Source organism: Sciurus vulgaris (assembly GCF_902686455.1).
Source record: "Sciurus vulgaris genome assembly, chromosome: 5".
NCBI lineage: Eukaryota > Metazoa > Chordata > Mammalia > Rodentia > Sciuridae > Sciurus > Sciurus vulgaris.
Genome location: NC_136465.1, coordinates 156,752,999 through 156,772,968, shown reverse-complemented (window position 1 = coordinate 156,772,968; position 19,970 = coordinate 156,752,999). Strand labels below are relative to the sequence as shown.

The 19,970-nt window shown below is 36.8% G+C and overlaps 1 protein-coding gene across 1 annotated transcript in view; it reads right to left on the bottom strand.

The window, feature by feature from the left end:
- CFAP54 (cilia and flagella associated protein 54) overlaps positions 1–16,589 on the bottom strand; it is a gene marked incomplete at its 5' end in the record, with an annotated part of 326,512 nt that extends 309,923 nt beyond the window's left edge. The window contains 6 exon segments of the mRNA XM_079142877.1: positions 226–284; positions 3,685–3,856; positions 5,578–5,721; positions 7,890–7,995; positions 16,184–16,541; positions 16,544–16,589. Coding sequence (XP_078999003.1) covers positions 226–284; positions 3,685–3,856; positions 5,578–5,721; positions 7,890–7,995; positions 16,184–16,541; positions 16,544–16,589 — 885 coding nt within the window.
- Between the last annotated feature and the right edge of the window lie 3,381 nt (positions 16,590–19,970).

Genomic DNA, 19,970 nt, shown 5'->3' with positions numbered 1-19,970 from the left:
GAACACCTATCAATTTTCGGAATTCCCTTTCTTTTCATTAATACTCTATTGTCCACATTTTTACATGATTACTATAAAAGTAAAACAAAGACCAATAAAACTTTATGACATATATATTCACTAAATTTTGTTAATTATTTGTTTAACATTGCATATATGGTATAATGAAAGCCTTAAGAAAACATAGGAAGTAAAGGGGAAATACTTCATCAGTATATTTCATACCTTGGAGGACTGACCCAGGATCATCAGTTTCCTGCAAATGGTATAAATATAAATGGTACCTAGGTGGGAGAAAAAAAAAAAAGAATGTTAACATATGATGGAAACTGTACATTCCAACTTCTGGGGTTTAATAAGTCTGTAGTACCAAAAAGAAACAATCACATGAGCAAATCTGAAATGGTAGAGTTAATGATCATTGTAATTTTTCTTGTCACTTGTAGACAAAATCATGAAAATAACTAATATGACCATATTTAAAATATCTCAACACAGGAATCTTTTAGTCTCATTTTAAAGGCAATTTAAGTTTTGAAATATATTAAACAAAAGAATAGCAGCATAAATAATGAACACTGTGCTTTTATTAATTCATATAAAATGTTAGTGTTTCCATGGTTTCCTTATGATTGAAAAACTAAAGATTTATCTCCAAATAAGATTAGGATGCATATTTAATCAACGTGGTGCAATACTCAACAAGGGAGCTCATAACAATTTAAAAATCATAACATGTAACATATTCATTTGCAGTCTCATAGAACATTTACCCATTCTAAAGATATGTCCTATAAACAGTCTAATGAAAAACATCATTAAAGTATGATTTTGCATCAGGCCACCAGGAGAGAAGGGTTGGAAAGAGGAGGGGGAACGTCACCATACATTCTTCCGTACATAAAGGCCAAAGGCCACGGTCATGCTATAAACATGCCCAAAAGATGGCAACATGTTTAAAAAGGCAGGCAGTTATGATGAGTAGTTTAAATGTTTTCTTTAAAAATCTGGTCTAAAATTCATAACCATCAAAATTCAGCCATTAGGAATCCTATGTTCGTGTTTAAATTTTAAAAGTTTCTGAGAAAACAGCATCTGCTCCAAAACATATTCCTTGATTAAAACACACCTGTAAGTAGAACAAACACTAACTACATGAATCAGTAGCAAATATATTGAATAAAATTCAAATACTTATAATACCTCAAACTTCATAAAGGATGCAACTGATCCTTAACATTCAATGACTCATTATCTGAATGTGGCTATGCCCATGACAGGTATATATTTATTTTACTTCAAATCCCCTGTGAAAGAAACTACTTGGCTAGGAACAGCTCAAGCCCAATACAATTATCTCAATTTGGATTTGTTGACCAATAATTTCAGTTTTTCTAAGGAAGGGACCCATCCACCCCATGCCTGCAACCCAACCAGCCCAGCCCAAGACCAGTCATTCTACTTTTAATCTTTAAAAATAAAACTATGTAATTGTTTTCCTTTCTAGGGGAAAAAAAAAAAGTCATCATGTAGAGTTAGGTACAGGAAACATATGCCTCCCCTCAAAATATGTGATCCAGGTGTAAGCTGGGAGCCTGAATAAACATGTCAGTCAGGAGAAACAGGGGAATTTAAGAAGGCCTAAGGAGCTTGCCCTCCAAGAATGACAAGGGCCCTCTGTATCTCCAGCCCCAATGGCTGCTGACTATAACTGAATCCTTCTTTGATAATTCAGGATCTTGGCACAGCTCACAAATTCTCATGGCAGAAACCAGAAGGAGTAAATGATATAGCATAGAAAAGAGATCTTTATGATCTCAGGGTATCTCTGGAAGTTGGTTTTGTTTTGTTCTGCACCAAATTCCTAAAATGAGTTTATTGCCTGATCCTGTGACTCCTTTTCACCAAAAACACCATGAAAATAATCTGAGTCTAAATTAGTTGGGTTCATGTTAGTTGAGAATTAAGATATTACCCAAGATTCATATACCTCCTTAAATTTCATAAACAATCAAGATCTTAAGAAACCAAGGCTATGTATGTATAATAGTTGATTAAAAGTAAACAGTAACTTGTCTCAGTAAAAAGGTTATCAAAATGTGTTCGACCTTTTCAGTTAAACATATTTTTGACTACTTAAATTCCAAACTGTCAAAACTTCAAGGTCTATGCACTTGCCAGTCCCCTAGTTGGAACAGCCTTCCCCCAAATATCAAGTAATTTACTCCCTAAATTCCTTCAGGCCTTCAACTGTTGCCTCAGGGAGGCCTCCCCTGACCATATTATTTAAAATTATAGCCCAGTCCTCACTCACACCCATCTTAACCTTTATTTTTCTCTATAGTACTCATCACCATCTAACACTATTTAGTTTTGATTTATCATTTTCCTGCAGTAGAGAGGTAGGGCAAACCAAGTGCCCATCCCTAGGGTATATGAATACCTGGAATACAATTCAGCAGGAAGAATTCACAAATTGGATTTCCATATAGGAATCTGGCTAGATTTTAAAACCATAGCAGGGGGTAAAATTGAGGAAACAGAATAGTCTAGACCACAATACTACATGTGTAAATAAAAATCACACTAAGGAAAGGATATAAGAGATACAGAAATCATTGAATCTTCTTTTTAAAGGTTTTCAGGGGTTTGTTTGTATATGTCTGATCTGATCTTAAAAGGACTGAAGACAGGGACTCATGTCACCTTACCTCTCAAGCAGGCCAATGACAGGTACCTTTGGAACACTGGACCACTGCTCCTGCTTCATGCCCCTGCCAAGATCTGGGTAATTTTGGTAGAGAGATAGCAGTGGCAAATGAGGGAACCATGAATCCTCTTGAGGGTGATTAGGTACAAAAGCTTATGGGGTCAAAAAAATGTGATCCACATTGGCCTCATCTCCGGGAGCAAATGTGAAGTATAATTTCAATCAAAATGTCAAAACATGATTTGGGATGGGTAAGGAAGGAAGAGGCTATGAATGAGGGAAAATCCAATATAGTTTCTTCAGAGTTATTTTGTCCAAGTCTTACACACATCAAACACACCTTCACTATTATGTTTCATTTAAGAATATATTATCCAGCAGCATACACACAAACACACACACACACACAAAGTTCAGAGAATAATATAGTAAGCCACCCAATGTAACTTTAGAGAAAAACAAATGTTACATTTTTATAGCTAAGATTCACTTCTTTACACACAAATGTAATGTATGTATATGTGTGTGCTTTCTCAGAGTTCCTAATAAACAATTAGGGACAGGAGTTGCTATGCAAAAGGTCAAAACTACTGGCCAAGGTCTTTGAGGAGAGTACCAACAAAGGATGATGGTTACAATCACTCTAACCTGCTGTGGCCACTTGATCTCTCCTCCACTTAGATCTTACACTTGCCCAATTATTAACTGTGGTTCCTGCTTTTGATATGCACAAAACTGATCATCTCCTCAGTCTCTGACCCGTCCTTCAGTGGAAAACCTACAGACATGTGATATAAGTTCTTATTTATGAGGACAGACTAAAACGTAATTCAAATGATTAAAAAAACACACACACAACCATCATATCACGAAATGCATGTTTTAAATCACAAGGCAACCAAGTGACTATCAAACCTGGCATTTAAATAACTTTCTGAGAGAAGCAATGGAAAATAAACCATATTGGCACATACCATTGAAGATAATCCAACAAAGGTGCTCCTGCGGCAGAGCCACCTGCATGATGAGTCTTAAGGAGAACAAGATAGACAGACACTGGTTCACAGATTCTTTATTCTTCAGGTTTACATCAGCATCACAGATCAGCCGGTAGTTGCAAATATTTTTGGCACTCAAAGCATGAAACTGAAATATGTGGAAAATATAAATAAGAATATAAATATGATTTACAAAACCCAGGAAAGCATTTCTCAAAATGTAAAAAAACAATATGAAAAACTAATATGGAAACAATTAGGCTTGACTAGTTTAATAGATTACTATAGGAAGAAATGTTTCTTTAAAACCTCCATTTAATTAAGCTTTCTTATTCAAATCAAAAGGAAAAAAAGTACAAAAATTATACTATCAAAAATATAGAATTAGGGCTGGGGTTGTGGTTCAGTGGCAGAGCGCTTGCCTAGCATGTGTGAGGCACTGGGTTCAATCCTCAGCACCACATTAAAATCAAAATAAATAAAATTAAATTTAAAAAAGAATTGTTATGTGGAATTAAATCAATTTTTGTAAACTCACCCAATGGCATTATAACCTACCAATTCAGACATGACTGTTACCATTCACACAATCCATCCAGCAAATGTTGATTGTGCACTTGTCACACTCTGCTGGGCAAGAGGGACTCAAAGATGAGAAAGAAAAAGCCCCTGCTCTTGGCAGAGAAAAAGTGTTTCCAGCACATGCAACATTAGGGATGCTTAAAGAAACTGCTGTGGTCACTGAATTCAATGTCCTTTGTGAGTTTTGATAAAAAGCTTTATGATAAGAGACTCTAGGGATGGCTCCAGGTCAGAACACAGTAAGTTCCATGTCATTCCAAAGAATTTGGACTTTTGCCCAAGGGCAAAGTCAAAAGGCAGTGAAATAAAGTGATTCCATTTATCCTTTGGAAATTAATTCTGACAAGTGTGAAAATGAATTGCAGAAAGTGGAGGTGAGAGCTTCATACAGACAGGGAGGCTCGGAAGAGACTTTGCTTTCAGTTCTCCTCCCAAGGAGGTGCTACCCTACATTGCCCAGTACTCTCATCCCCGTGCCCCACTGTGTAGCCCAAGTGAACTACTCAATGGTTCCCCAACACACCTTGAGAACTCCTTATTAGCCAACCACACACAGTTTCTAAGGTTTTGAATAGTCATCAGGGTTGGAATAACATAGGATTTGGAATCAGACATGATCAAACATCAAACTTGCCCAATGCTTTGAGTGGGTTTGGCTGGTTTCTTAATCTCTAATAAACTTTCTAAATCTCTAGTAAGTTTCTTCATCTGCAAAAAAATGCACAATAGTTCTACCGCTTAGTATTGTAATGAGGCTGCAAGATGAAAATTGACATAATACATTTAGAATACTGAACACACCATAACTGCTCAACGGTTTGATTAATAATAGCAATTAACATAATAATATTGGTATAATAAAGTATACAATTGTATATCAAAAGATCTACATTTGAGTTCAAAAGCCACTTTTTTATACTATGTGATTGACTTTATTTTTCTCTTCTATAAAATAGGGTAATAATATCTAACTCATAAAGCTATTGTAAGGATCAAGTATGTTTTCCAAAACACTTTGTTAACTAAAAGCACTTCACAAATAGGGTTATAAAAACAGTAAGTGCCTGCTAGATGGATGAGAGATTATACTGACACAATCTCCAGGCATCATTAACAAAGTTTAATAAGTTCACTTTCTTATCCAGCCCTGAAAGCATTTATGAAGCACCTTATAGCACATGGTGAAATGTCGTGCTAAGCAAAATGAAATTAGAGGCTGCCAACTAAATTAATAATTACATAATTAATCATAAAATGTGACTATTTTAGCTGCTTCTTTCATCTTACTGTAAGTGCAGCAGTTTTATCTCCAAAGCCTTTTGGAAAAAAGACAGTTTTGAATTGTTTCACATCTGCTTCATTCTCATCAAAATTGGTACTGAACTGCTGAAGATATCTTCCATAGCACTGCCAAAGAGCCAGTTTGTATTCCTAAAATAAAAAGATTTGATTAAAGTTTCAAAACATCATTTTAAGATTAACATTCCTCTCATTCTTAATAGTATAAATGTTATTACTATTACTACTTTTACTACCATCACCATTGTCCAAGCACCACACTGTGCCATTTGTATGCATTATCTCATCAAATCCTGCTCACAAGCCAACTATGATATGGGACCATCAAGGTCACGAAGATGAAAATACTCACTTTGTGTATGGTCAAAGCTACATTCCCTTGAAATCCAATATGACCAGCCGGTAGTAACCCACATACACTGAGAAGGAGGTTAGAATTCTTAACCTCCTCCTACTAAAGCTAGAGAGAGGGAGGGAAGGACAGAGAAGAGAGAAAAAGAAGAAGAAGAATGTAGACAGTGAGTTGGCGCTCTGTCACCTGTGCATCAGGACAGCTGTGCTTCATTTCTGTCACCCATGGAGCAGAAATGACCTGAAGAGTTTCTGGCGGGTAACGTGAGCAGCGCTCTAAGGACCAATCTGTTGCAGCCCCTCGGCTTCGTCCTCTGCTTCCATGCCTCAGGAAAAGCAACTGCCCTGAATGTGAACTGCCAGTCCATCTACCTAACCTCTGAGGAGGCATCCACAGTCAAACACTGTTTTATTTATATTTCTATTAATTTGTTTGTTATTTGCTCACTAATTCTGAATCTTTCCTATTCTAAGTTGACATAATAAATTCAAATATATACAAAATAAGAGTATGCCACAAGTTGATCTTTATTAAAATTAAAACAGTCTATAAATAAAAGTAAGCAGCAATTCAAGTTCATTTTCAGGATTATAAATACCTTCAGTGACCAACTCTCCCATCAGTGAAAAGTAGAAAAAACTGTTTCTTTGTTCCTTTCATTTTACAATTCCCTCTTCTCTAGGGCTCTCTTTCAGAGATATTCTGAATCATTATACTCTAACCCTCACCAACTTGCTTTATCAACTTCTAACATGCGTTTTCCTCATCTGTCCACAAATATCCTCTCCGCCCTCCTGGACGCTCCTCAAACAACCCCAACTCAAACAACTTCTGAGGAGCCCAGCCATGAAGACAGAGGGGGACTCCCTTCTAATTCTTATCAAAACTGTTATTTCACTGCACATGAATATAGCTTACAAATAGAATCTTGCCTAGTTGGGTTTGTTATTACTTGTTTGTTTGTAGTTTTCCAAACCCTATATTTGCAAGTTTCTAAGAGTCATGGCCCATTAACAAGAGAGTAAGGTTTTCTCTGATTTAGGCAGAGGAAAACAGATATTAGTCCTTTATTATGAAAATTCTGCCACATCTTATCCTCCGTTTGGTAAATTTGTCTCCCAGACCAAAAGAATCAAAATTATGAAAATATAAATGGAGGAAGAAAATTAAATTGACAAACTGAAGATTGAGAAAACTGAATACTGTCCATATCAGGCCTATATCCTTCTAGATAAAATAACTCTGTCTGACATTTCACATAACTTAGAATAATTTGAACCTATGCCAGAGCTTAAGAGGCAAACAGTGCCTCTTAAACATTATAATTAACTAAGAACACAGCCATAGCATACTCTTATCAAACCAAGTTCACAGGTCCACAGCATTCCAAGATCTAGGTATTCATAAGGAACTAAAAATAGGGCACAAACTCAGTTTGGACTAAAATACTGAGCAGAAAATAGGGCATGTATAGAATGACTGCTATAATCACATACAGCAAAGCATCCAAACGATCAGTCATTTAAACAGGACACAGGACGATGGGCAACATAACAGCAAGGCCAGTTGCTTTGAAGGCTGTCTCCTGGGCAAGGCCAGTATGTGGAAAAACAACAGGAAGTGGTGTCTGGGTTCCTTTGTATAAGGCGGAACATGATGACTCAGCACTTCCTGTTGTGCACCTACCACACCCTCTGTTAGACAGGCTAAGCTTCTTCCCATCCCCAGCCAGACTCCTGTCCTTTCAGGAACTGTTGCCCCTGGAGAATTTTAACTACACAATTAAAAATCAAACACATTTTTGGTTCTGGGCCTCGCTAAAATCTTTATGTATTTACTTACTTTTTTTCCTAAGGGGAAAAAAATGTATAATAAGAATGATATCAAACCAAGTAATAATTAGCCATAAGAGTTTCATTTTGGCTGTCTTTTCTCCAGAGGCACTTACTTTCATTTGACAAAGGCTATCTCCAACCTTCAGAAGCTTTTCATTGTAATAGTCATCTGGCAGCCGGGGGGCGTATTTGGTCCAGATATCAAACAAAGAGGTGGCACTGTAAAAATCATAAAATAAAATGACATCTTTAAAGTCAGCTGGAAACCTCAACTGATTAGCAAGCAATCCCTAAAACCTTACCTTGTGCTAAGTCTTTCCAATGTGCCTTACTGTTAATGTCTAATTGTTAATAATAAATGTATGGTTAAAACTATTGTTTATGTGCCAAACATTGATTGAAGCTCTTTATATGTATCTTTCAAACACTTTATTTTAGAGCAGTTTTAGGTTTACAACAAAATTGAAAATACAGAGACTTCCCACATACTCTCTGCCCTCACATATGCATAGCCTTCCCCATTATCAACCATCAAAGTGGTACCATTTGCTACAATTGATGAACCAACATTGACACATTATTATCACCCAAAACCCATACTTTGCATTAGGGTTCCCTCTTGGAGTTGTACATCTGATGAGTTTGGATAAACATATGACATATCCACCATTACTATGACATACAGAAGAGTTTCACTGCCCTAAAAATCCAGCGTTCCACCTACTCACCCCTCCCTTCTCCCTTATACTTACTTCTCCATAGTTTCCCCTTTTCCTGAATGTCATCCAGTGTGTAACTTTGTCAGATTGGCCTCTTTCACTTAGTGATGTGCATCTAAGTTTCCCCCAAGTATTTTCATGGCTTGATAACTCATTTCTTTTTGGCACAAATATTTGTGAAGTATCACAGTTTATTTTTTCTATCACTTTCTAAAGGACAGCTTGGTTGTTTATGAGTTTTGGCAATTATGAATAATATTGTTAAAAACATCCATGTGCAGGTTTTTGTATGGACATGGTTTCCAAATCCTTTGGGCAAATAACAAGTGGCATAACTATTGGCTCATAGGATAAGAGTATGTTTAATCCTGTAAGAAACTGCCAAATTGTCTTTCACACTGTTCCCCCATTTGGCATTCCCACCCTCAGAGTGTTGCTCCACCTCTCCGCATCTTTGCCAGCAGTGTTCTGGATTTTAGTCTTTCTAATAGCTGTGTAGGATAGCTCATTATTATTTTAATTTGTAGTCCCCTGACTGCAATGACAGGGACCATCTAGTCCTATGTTTATTTGCCATCTCCATATCTTTTTTGGTGAGGTATCTGTTAGGGTCTTTGATCCATTTTTAAAAAGAGGTTGGTTTTATTTTTCTTCTTGTTGAGTTTTAACAATATGATGTACTTTATGGCTAACAATCCTTTATCAGATATGTCTTTTGAAATATATTCTCCCAATTTATGAAATATCTTTTATTATTATTATTATTATTATTATTATTATTATTGGTATTGGGGATTGAACCCAGTGGCAGTTAATCACTGAGCCACATCCCCAGCCCTTTTTTGTATTTTATTTAGGGTCTCACCAATTTGCTTGGGGCCTCACTAAGTTGCTGAGGCTGGCAATCCTCCTGCCTCAGCCTCCTGAGCCACTGGGATTACATATGCCACTGTGCCAGCTCTTTTTATTCTCTTTACAGTGTCTTTCATAGAACCAAAATTTTTAATTTTAATGAAGTCTAAATTATGAATTCTTTCATGGATTGTGCTTTTGGTGTTATATGTAAAAAGTCATCATCAAATCGAAGGTCATCTAGATTTTCTTCTGTTATCTTCTAGGAAGATAGCCTTAAATTTTACATTTAGTCATATGATCCATTTTGATTTAATTTTGTGAAGACTATAAGCTCTGTTGTCTAGATTCGTTTTTTAGCTTGAGGTTATGTAATTTTTCTGGCAGCATTTGTTAAAAAGACTATTTTTCTTCTCCATTGTACTGCTTTAGCTCCTTTGTCAAAGATCAGCTGATTATATTTATTTCTGGGCTTATTTATTCATTTGTCTATCCTTTCACCAATATCACAATTGATTACCATAGCTTTATATAAAGGGTGGAGTGGTATCTGTTCTCCAATTTGTTCTTCTCCTTCAATATTATGTTGACTATTCCAAGTCTTGCCTACATATATATATATATTTTTTTTTTTTTTCAATTCATCTTCACAACTCCAAGATGAGAAATAACCCTGAGGCGGGAAACAATAACCCTGAGGACAAGGACCTCGATGATAGTATTCATCACTCAGTCACAAGAATAGTAAATGCCTAGTACACATAGGTCCTCAACAAATATTGGTTGAACGAATGAATAAATGGGTGGGCTGGGGATGTAGCTTAGTTGGTAGAGTGCTTGTCTTGCAAGGACAAAGCACTGAGTTCAATCCCCAGCATTGCAAAAAAAAAAAAAAAAAAAAAAAAAAAAAAAAACTGAATAAATGACTAATTAGGGGAATTTATTCTCTTCTACAAAGAGCTCAAGGGCTCCAATATCTAGTCAATCCATTTCAGGTTATACGTCCCTCCACCAGGTGAAATCAAAAACAAAATATACGGTATTCTCAAAATGGTTTCTAGCCAGAATTACCAGGATAGTAGATCATTATTTATTTTATTCATTCATTTACTCCTTCCTTCTCTCTTGAAATTTATAAATGCCTCTAGGAACAATCTAAATATCCTTTAACAGTTGTCCAATCCCATATCATAAATTTCTAGAAAACGAAGGTGTTATGGATGGAATGTTTACATCCTCCCAACCCAAATTCATATGCTGAGGCCCTAACCCCAAGTGTGGCTGTATTTGGAGATGGGCAAATAAAGGCTAAATGAGGTCTTTAGAGTAGGACCCTACACCAAAGGGACAGATGTCATAGGAAGAGAAACCACTTTGCAATGCATGTACTTTATTCTGTTGTTCATCGTGTCTTCTCACAAGACTTTCAGGATCAAGCAATTCCTGGTCAAGAAACAAAAGCAAAATCACCCCATTCCCTAATGAATTCAGATGAAAACTGGTAATAAAATCAGGTATAACTCCAAGAAGAGACATGAGAGAGGAACCTAGCTGGCTCTATAAAGAATTACACATGAAATGGCTCACATTTTTATGCTGTGTCGAGGTTATTATCATCTTATCATATCAAGCTGAAAATGTCACCATGTCTGGACAGCTAGGCATATTTACCTGGAATTGGTCTTTCTTTAGCTATCAAAGGTGCTATAATACTGGTTTCAGTTGGTTCATAATAAATATATGAAACTTTAAAAGAAGGAGCAGTGGGGAGTTCAGACTCTCTCCAAGCTGGCTCAGAGGGAGGACCATGTGATGGCAAAGTAGCTTTCCACAAGCCAAGAAAAGAGCCCTTACCAGAGATCAACCCTGAAAAGACCTTGATCTGGGATTTCTTGCCTCCAGAACTATAATAAATTTCTGTTGTTTAGGCCAATCTATGGTATCTTTGTTATGGTAGCCTGATCTAATTAGTAGAGACAGGGATCTAAACTTAGGGACTAAAGAATGATAGTTATGATGTACATGCTGGAATATTTATGAAACAATCTCTACAGAATCCTGTCAATTCATTAATTTGGATAATTGAATGATGCTGATTGAGTCATTGAGTGAAAGACACAAAGCACTCCTGCCTTTATGAACCGATTAATAATATTTTGGAGTAGAAAAATATATATGTGTACCAGTAATAAATGACCACGCCAAACAAATAATGTGGCAAATATAAACCACTGAAGTTTTAAAAGGGAAAGATACTTTGTTTATTCATTTTTTTCTTTTTCTTTTTTTTTTTTGGTGGTGCTGGGGATTGAACCCAGGGTCTTGTGCATGTGAGGCAAGCACTCTACCAACTGAGCTAAAAACCCGGGCCATTTGTTCACTTTTTACCTCTTGTACTTGGATTTGCTGCTTCATGAAATGCCTCAGGCTTAGAATAAATATAATGAATTCAAAACACATATACTGTCTTGCTAGAATTCTTAAAGTATGTGGATGAAATAGTTAATACTCCCAAACCTTCCAGATGAGATGATGATGACTAGGTTTGTTACTCATAAAAGAAAAATACCAGCTTTATTGAATCAATCAAGGTTATATAACAAGAAAAAAAATTTTTTAGTGAATCTTAAGTTCAGGCTAAGGCTACTCATTAATAATGGCTTACACAATGATTAAACAAAATATGTAAGATACACTATAGAATATACATCATTTAAGAAGAGAATATTAAAGACTTTGCATTGCAGATTGATTACAGCTGCTACTGGATATTTAGATTGTTCCAAAATAGAAAACTGCAACTGTATAAACAGAATACCTAAATTTTATATCCTTATAACAAAAGCATATTTTAAAAAAATGTTCACACTCTTATTTAATGACATTGCTGGTATGATTGGAATTTATATATTAATGCTTATGAAAATTTTTATAACAAACAAGTTTTGATTTAAAAATAGCCATCTTCAAATACATTATAAAAGCAGTTCCTACCTCTTGGGCTCCAACTGGTCTCCATGCTACCATTCTTGCTTCATTTGGACATGATCACCAAATCAATATTTTTAAACAAAATTATATAATCTTTTACCCAAAACTTCCTAACTCCCACTGCATTTGGGATAAATGAAAACTCTTAAAAGTGGTCTCTAAGACATCCCAAAGCCCTATCTATTCCTGTAATCTCATTTTATACCATTGTACCTGCATTCACTGTGTTTCTGCAAAATGGTCTTCTACGTGCTCCGCTCTCCTGCCAAGGATCTTCCTCCATGTTTGTTCCCATTTATCTCTGTTTGCCTGATCAGCTCTTGGGCATCCTTCTAATCTCAGTTTAATGGCACCTCTCTTACCATTGATTTGAAGGCAGGTCGCCACCATATTCTCATAACCCTCCACTCAAATGTCATCTATTTCTGACCATCTTCCTGAAAATTGCCTCCTCCTGTCTCCAACTCCATTACCCCTCCCCTTCTCTTCCTCCCCAGGAGTCATCAATTTCTAGGTTACCTTAAAGTATACCTTCTTGGTATGTTTATTTCTACTTTAGAATCTAAGCTCCAAGAGGGCATGGATTTTTGTCTAGTTCACTGCTGCGCCCCCAGAGCCTTGTCCAATGCCTGGCACATATTAGTGCCCAATAATTCTTTCTTAGTATTTTTTATGTGTTGACTTAATGACTCATTGAAAATCCATCTCCCTCTCCAGTCTAAACTCTGTGAACAAGATTCCTATATCCATTTTGTTCACTGTGCAATCAGTGACTAGTGCAGTGCCTAGAACATAATGGGCACTCAATAAAAAATTGTTAATAAATAAAATCACTAAATTATATGAGAAACTGGTCTGGGCTAGTCCTTAACATTGTTATCTTCTAGTCTGTTTAAAGATAGGACAAGGTCCTTACAGATTGACCCAGGACTATTTTCCTATATATAACATTCACAATTACTAAGAATATAAGGATAATAACCTTTGAATTCTTGCAATACCAAATATTTATTGAATGTTCACTATGTCCCAACCCCCAGGGTAGGTCCTGGAGGTAGAATGATGAAAAGCAGACCCACTATCCCAAGTCACCAGAGAGCTTACATTCTGAGAGAAGAGACAGGCAATACATACATAAAATGCACACACATAAAAATATATATATATAAATTGGTAGGTGAAACTGAATTACATAGGAAAGACCTCTCTAAGAATAGGGATGAGATCTGAAAGAAGAAAAGGAGCCAAATACTTCAAAAGCCATGGGAAAAACCTTTCAGACAAGAGAGAGCAAATATAAAGGCTTTCAGAAGTGAAGAGCAAAGACAAGAAAGGCAGGCAGGACTAGATCCTGAGACCATGGAGGATATCTGAGACATCTTAGTTTTATTCTAAATGCAATGGTAAGCAATAGAAAAACTTTAGATGTCTAAAAGTAGATGATAAATAAAGAACACCCTGATTACTCTGTGAAGAATGGACTTGAGACAAAGTAGCTGAAGAGGAAAAGTGAAATGGTGGTGGTCTAGACTAGAATATGGATAGTGGAGATGGTGAGACAAAGTACAAACTGACACTGTTTAAATATATATATATGTATTGGGTATGTAATATGCTCTTCTTAGTCAATTCTGGGCTCTCATCTCCTTGACCTACCAGCAGGACTTGCCACAGTGATCATTGCTCCCCCTCGAAAACTTTCTCTCCTTTGCTTGCAGCACACTATCCACGTCCTGGTTTTCCTCCTACCTCCTTGGCCACTCCTTCTGAGTCTATCTGCTGGCTTCTTTTCACCCCTATGTGTCAGTGTAGGAGCATCCCAGGGATCAGTCCTTAGACTCGCTCCCTTAACTATTCCAACAGGTATTCATGGTTTCATATCAATAATAAATTGATAAATCCCAAATGTGCATCTCCTCTGACTTTCAGATTCAAAAGTCCAACTACCTAATAATAGCTCTGCCTGGGTTTTCAGTTACATCTCAATGTATCTAAAATTAAATTCCTTCAGCCACCTCCCTTCAACCTGAAACTTGCTTTTCCCACAATCACAATCCCACCCCATTTCCTTCACTCTTGTGCTTCTCTCTGTGGCCTGCTCTGCACAGAAATCTTCATCAACTGCTCCCATACCTCTTCATTTTTCTAAAAGGCCACTTTTCCTGACTTTCCCTGACCATGAGCCAAGTCATCCCAATTTAAGATGTAATACTTATCCAATATCCTCCAACCCCATTCCCTGCTCTATTTTTCTCTCTAGCATTTATCTCTTAATAAAATGCATTTACAATAGTCCTCCCTTATCCTCAGGGGATACACTGTACTATGTGTGAAATCACATAGTACAAAGTCTTATATATGTGATATTTTTCCTATACATACATAGTCATGATAGTTTTACTTATAAATCAGGCACAGTAAGAGATTAAAATAATAACTAATAAAAGAATTATACAATATACTATATTAAAGTTATATGAATGTGGTCTCTCTCAAAATGTCCTATTGTAGTGTAGATCCTTAATAACCTCAGCATACAATTATTTTCATTCCTAATTGAGAACTTCCACTTTTTCACTTAAAGAACGCACTTTATGGCTCTTTGGCATATCTGATGCCAGCATTGCTACTTTGCACTTTGGGACCATTATTAAGTAAAATAGGGGTTATCTGAATAAAAGCATTATGATATCACAGGGTTGATCTGATAATCTAGACTGCTACTAACAAATGGGCAGGTGGTTGCTACAGTATGGGTATTAATGGATAAAAGGATGAGTCACATCCCAGTGGGACAGAGCAGATGGTGTGAGATTTCATCACAGTACTCCTGAAGATGTAAATTTTAAATGTATACATTGTTTATTTCTAGAATTTTCCATCTAATATTTTCAGGTAATGGTTGGCCACAGGTAACAGTAACCACAAAGAAAAACCATAGATAAGAAGGACCAATGCACTTCCACAGTTTTTTGGTGACTGGCTGTATTCACAAAAATATATGCTCCATGGGTTAGGGATTTTTATCTTTTGTTAACTTGACATTTCCTTAGTTTCTAGAAAGGCGCCTGATAGGTGCTCAATAAATAGTTATTAGATGCATGAATTAATAAAATATGTTAAGTTAAAACTATTTCTTCAAATTAAATTTATGAACAAAAAAAATGCAAGTTAAACCATTCACTATTCTGGTACTTGCTACTTGTCTACATCTGTGACTGTTCAATTTGCAATGTATTTGGGCAAGAAAGATGGTAACATAAACAGGAAAGAATCTTAAAAACAGGTAGTTTGCAGTTCACAGAAATAACATGGTGATAGAAAAAAAAAAAAGGCAAACAGATGTGCAGATGAATCACAAAATCTAGGGGGAAAGTCTCTGTGATCCTAATAGCAACATAAAAATAGAATAAAAATGCACCTGTTCCCAGGATGCCTTACTTCATTCTTCGTGATATTAAGAACTTCTTCGAGAACCTAAGCCACCTCAAAGTTATTCCTTTGTCTTCCTATACAAAATTGTATACACCCACAAAATGAAAAGTTGTGAAACCCCTGAGTGAAAAAAAAAAAAGTATTAGCCTAGAGGAGCCATCAGGAGACACTCAGAAACTGAACAAATGGTGTGTTAGGAAACATTTTCGTATTGATTTTTATTTTGACCTGAACAGGAAGTCAATACCAAGAATTAAGGCTGTAATAGCGACGAATCTCCACTTCTCAAACTTTATTCTCTCTCCTGGGCCCTCTGGTCAGGCCCGGCGTCCACCTCGCTGACCCGGCTCTGGGGCCACTACCTGCATTCAGGGGCATCACCTTTTCCCCAGCGCCCTGCCTCCGCTTACCAACGCCGACGCAATTCGTGCTTCTCTTCCGTCGTGGTCTCTAAAGCCTTCTTTTTCTTCATAAAGCCTAACAACTCCCGTATCTCCTTCTCGAAAGTGGCGAGAAGCGGGTTTTTAGCGTCCAACGGTCCGTAAAACGCAGCGATGGGCAAAGGGTCCTCGGGACTGGTCACTTGGAGCAGCTGCGGGGTCGGGGAGCTCGCCTTCGACTCCCGGGGCGACTCTGAAACTGCATTCGAAGTCGGGGGTGGGGTCGGTGGCAGTTCTTGGGGCGACACGGAGGAGGGAGATGCGTCCGACATAAGGCTCGGGCTGGCGCCCTGCGCCGCCATGTTGACGCGACCTGGGCCGCCTGCAGTGTGTGTACACGCGGTTGCCTGGCGACGGTCTCGTGGCAACCAAGCATCCCGCTCGCTTTCTGGGAAGCACAGCGGCCCCTGGAGGGCGGAGGAATAAAGAACTGGGTCCAGAAAAAAATGATGCTCTGAAAGTTATTTGTCCTGTTGCCCATTGGCACCGCTGTGTGAAATGAGAGAAGAAAATTTTGAACAGAGGGACAGCGAATATTACAGCTGAATTTTTTTTAATTTATCAAATTTTTATTTTTTGAGGACCTGCAGATTTACAGCTGAATTTTTACCATCACAAGTCCAGACTGTACTTTTTTTCATTTTGATGATGATTAATGTTTGTCAGATATTGTCGTTATAAGCTTATGAAGCACAAACAATATCACATCTCATTTAACCATCATAACAACTTCGCGATTAAGATTCTGTTTCACTGTTTAGGAAATTAAAGTTTAGGAAGGTCAAATTATTTGAGCAAGGTCAGAATAAAACTATAGTGTCAGAGACCAGGTCTTAATCTTGTGACTCCAAAGCCTGTGTTCAGAATGAATGAGTACTGTTGACTCGCAAAAACGAAGCTTATTAATCAAATTGAAATGATGAAACTCTCTGACAAGCAATTTAAGAATCAAGAACCTGTAAATTGTACATTCTCTTCCCTTTGGGTCTGAAACTGTGGAAATGATGATTTGCCTCGAATAATGATTTTATTTATTTATTATCATTTCACCTTTATCTTAATTATCACTGTATTATAAATTAATGTGTACTTTATACAACTTAAAGTATTTAACATTAATTTATACTAATGACCTGAAGTGTTTTGCCTTGTGAAGAGATCTTAGGAAACTTCACTTCTAATGAGGAAACTACAGACCTCAGAGTAAATACTTGGTGGCAAAGAGAGTTCTTTCCCTACATATTACGGGCAATGGTGACAGTCAAATTTTGAAGTTTGAGTTTCAAGTAATAGGGAAACTGCTTTCCTTATAAATTATGCAATACCAAAAATCTTAGAGAAGGACCACAATTATTTGGTAGTTTAGGGAAAAAAGTAGGTCTTCACCACTAAAAGTTGTTACCAGTTCTTTCGCACTTAGAAATAAAGAAAAACAGTGACCCTAACACCCTGTGAGTCCAATTTCCCATTCAAGATTAAGAAGTTTATTAGACCACAGCCTGATTTCTTCTAGCTCTGACCTAATTTCTTGCAGGCTCTGTGGGTCTGTACTAATTTGTAAGACTAGTATGATATGTCATGTGTACTGCACCCTAATATTCTTTGGAGGAAGATTACAGTGATTGGGGCAGGTAATCATGGCTAGAGTACCTTTGAGGAAAGCAGCGAAATGCAAGGATGCCTCACTACCAGAGTCCATTTCTCCAGTTAAGACACAGATATCATCCTTTGATTGGAAAAGATTTTATCCTGTCTGTAGGTGAGGAATAAAAATTTTAAGACTTTAAATAATTTAGGCTTAGGAAAAAAATCATCTTTGGGACATTTACCAAAAAAATGACAGAAATTTTTTAATCAACTTGGTAAATTCTCTCATTTCTCATATTTTCCTTGTTTTCACAGAGCACACTTGTCCCCTTCAGATCAAAAGCTGGTGTAATTCGCCACTGATAACTGTCTCTCATATTGAAGAAAGTAAAACAGCAGGATTCAATAAAATTAAAGTGGTCAGAGAGTAGAAAATAAAATTTAAAAAAATTAAAAACAGATAAAGTGGAATTACCCACCCCACCTCATCTGACTGCTCTCACAGACAACCTTTCTCATAGCACAAGATATTTCAAAGTCACTGATAAAAGAAAATGTAACTAATTAAATTCAGATACTTGAACTGTGAAACATTGCATCTTAGTCATCTTTATCCTTGGGCACACTTTAGTTAACAATGCTTAACTTGTAGTAGTTTTTGGAAGCTTGTCTGAATATTTAAATGAGTCTTACATTCTGAATCATCATTGTGGTAAGATGGAAGTCTCCATTTTGTTCAGTTTAAATTATATTTGAGGCATTTTAAAAAACATTTTAGAAATGTTTTATTTCTTATAATGAGATGCAATCTTTAAAAATATCTTTTCTATTTCCTTGTCACTTTGCTTTATTCTTTTCACTGTAATGAAAGAACAGAGCTGTGCAACTACTGTGTCTGACAGGGCTAAGTAATGTAAATAGCTTCCTTATAAATAATGTAAATTGCTGTTTCTTGTAATTAATGCCTTTGCAACCTTCAGGGATCCTTTTTGCCCATTCAAAATTCTTTTTCATTTAAAGTTACAGTTAGAGAAATAATAAATAAGGTTAGTGTTCTTTTTATTAGTAATTCAGTTGGTAATCACTTAGACTGCTCCAAATAAATATATATGGTCTTAAAAAAAAAGGCTCAAAAATCTCCCTTTCCCACCTCTTCATATGTAGGCTTTTTAAAGTTTTTTTTTCCATTCATTCAATAAATGCAACCATTTCTTTTTTTTTTTTAATTTTTTTCAGTTGAAGATGGACACAATGCCTTTTTTTAATTTATTTATGTGGTGCTGAGGATCGAACCCAGCTCCTCACACATGCGAGGCAAGTACTCTGCCACTGAGCTACCACCACAGCCCGATTGCAGTCATTTCTTTCGTGTGTCCATACAAGGTATCCATGGGCCCACACATTCCCTACAAGAAGCAGAGGACACATACAACAACCAGTGATTTAAAAGCAAGCTGTAGAAAATGCTGTGATAAAGGTTTAAAAATGTTGTGGGAGCCCCAAGATGAAGCTTGGAACTGGACAGAGTACAAAGGATTGTACAAGAGACCATGTTTTAGCCCTGCACTGTAACTGCCCCTCAGGAACAGAAAGACCCTGGCAACAGGGACTTGCCTATTACTGTGGTAACCTAGTACCCAAAGCACAGGGTACTACCAAATAAATCTTGTTGGAACGAGTGGATGAAATTTTAAAAAGATGAAGAACATTCAGCAAGATATCTCTGTCTGAGAGAAAAGCCTGAGTAAGATACAAAATCATAAATATACACAGCAAATTTAAGTAAACAGGGTCTTGTGTGGTGAGCCACTGACTGCAATAGACCAAGAGGCACAAAATGAGGTAGAAAAGGAAACATGATCAAGCACAGTAGGGGTTGGAAGATGTGCTCAGAAACTGTGGATTGATTTTGTGTTCAGTGGAGCTCCTTGATTAGGAGGAAGTTCCCAACCTGTGATGCTTTGACTTAACAATTTTTCGACTCCACGATGGTGGGAAAGCATTCCCAAACAACCGTTCTTTTTTCTCACTTTCAGTACAATATTCAATAACATTCAGTACTCAACATCTTATTAAAAAATGGGCTTTGCACTGGATGACTTTGCCCAACTATAGGCTAATGGTAAGTACTCTGCGCACATTTAAGGTAAGCTAGGCTGAGTTGTGATGC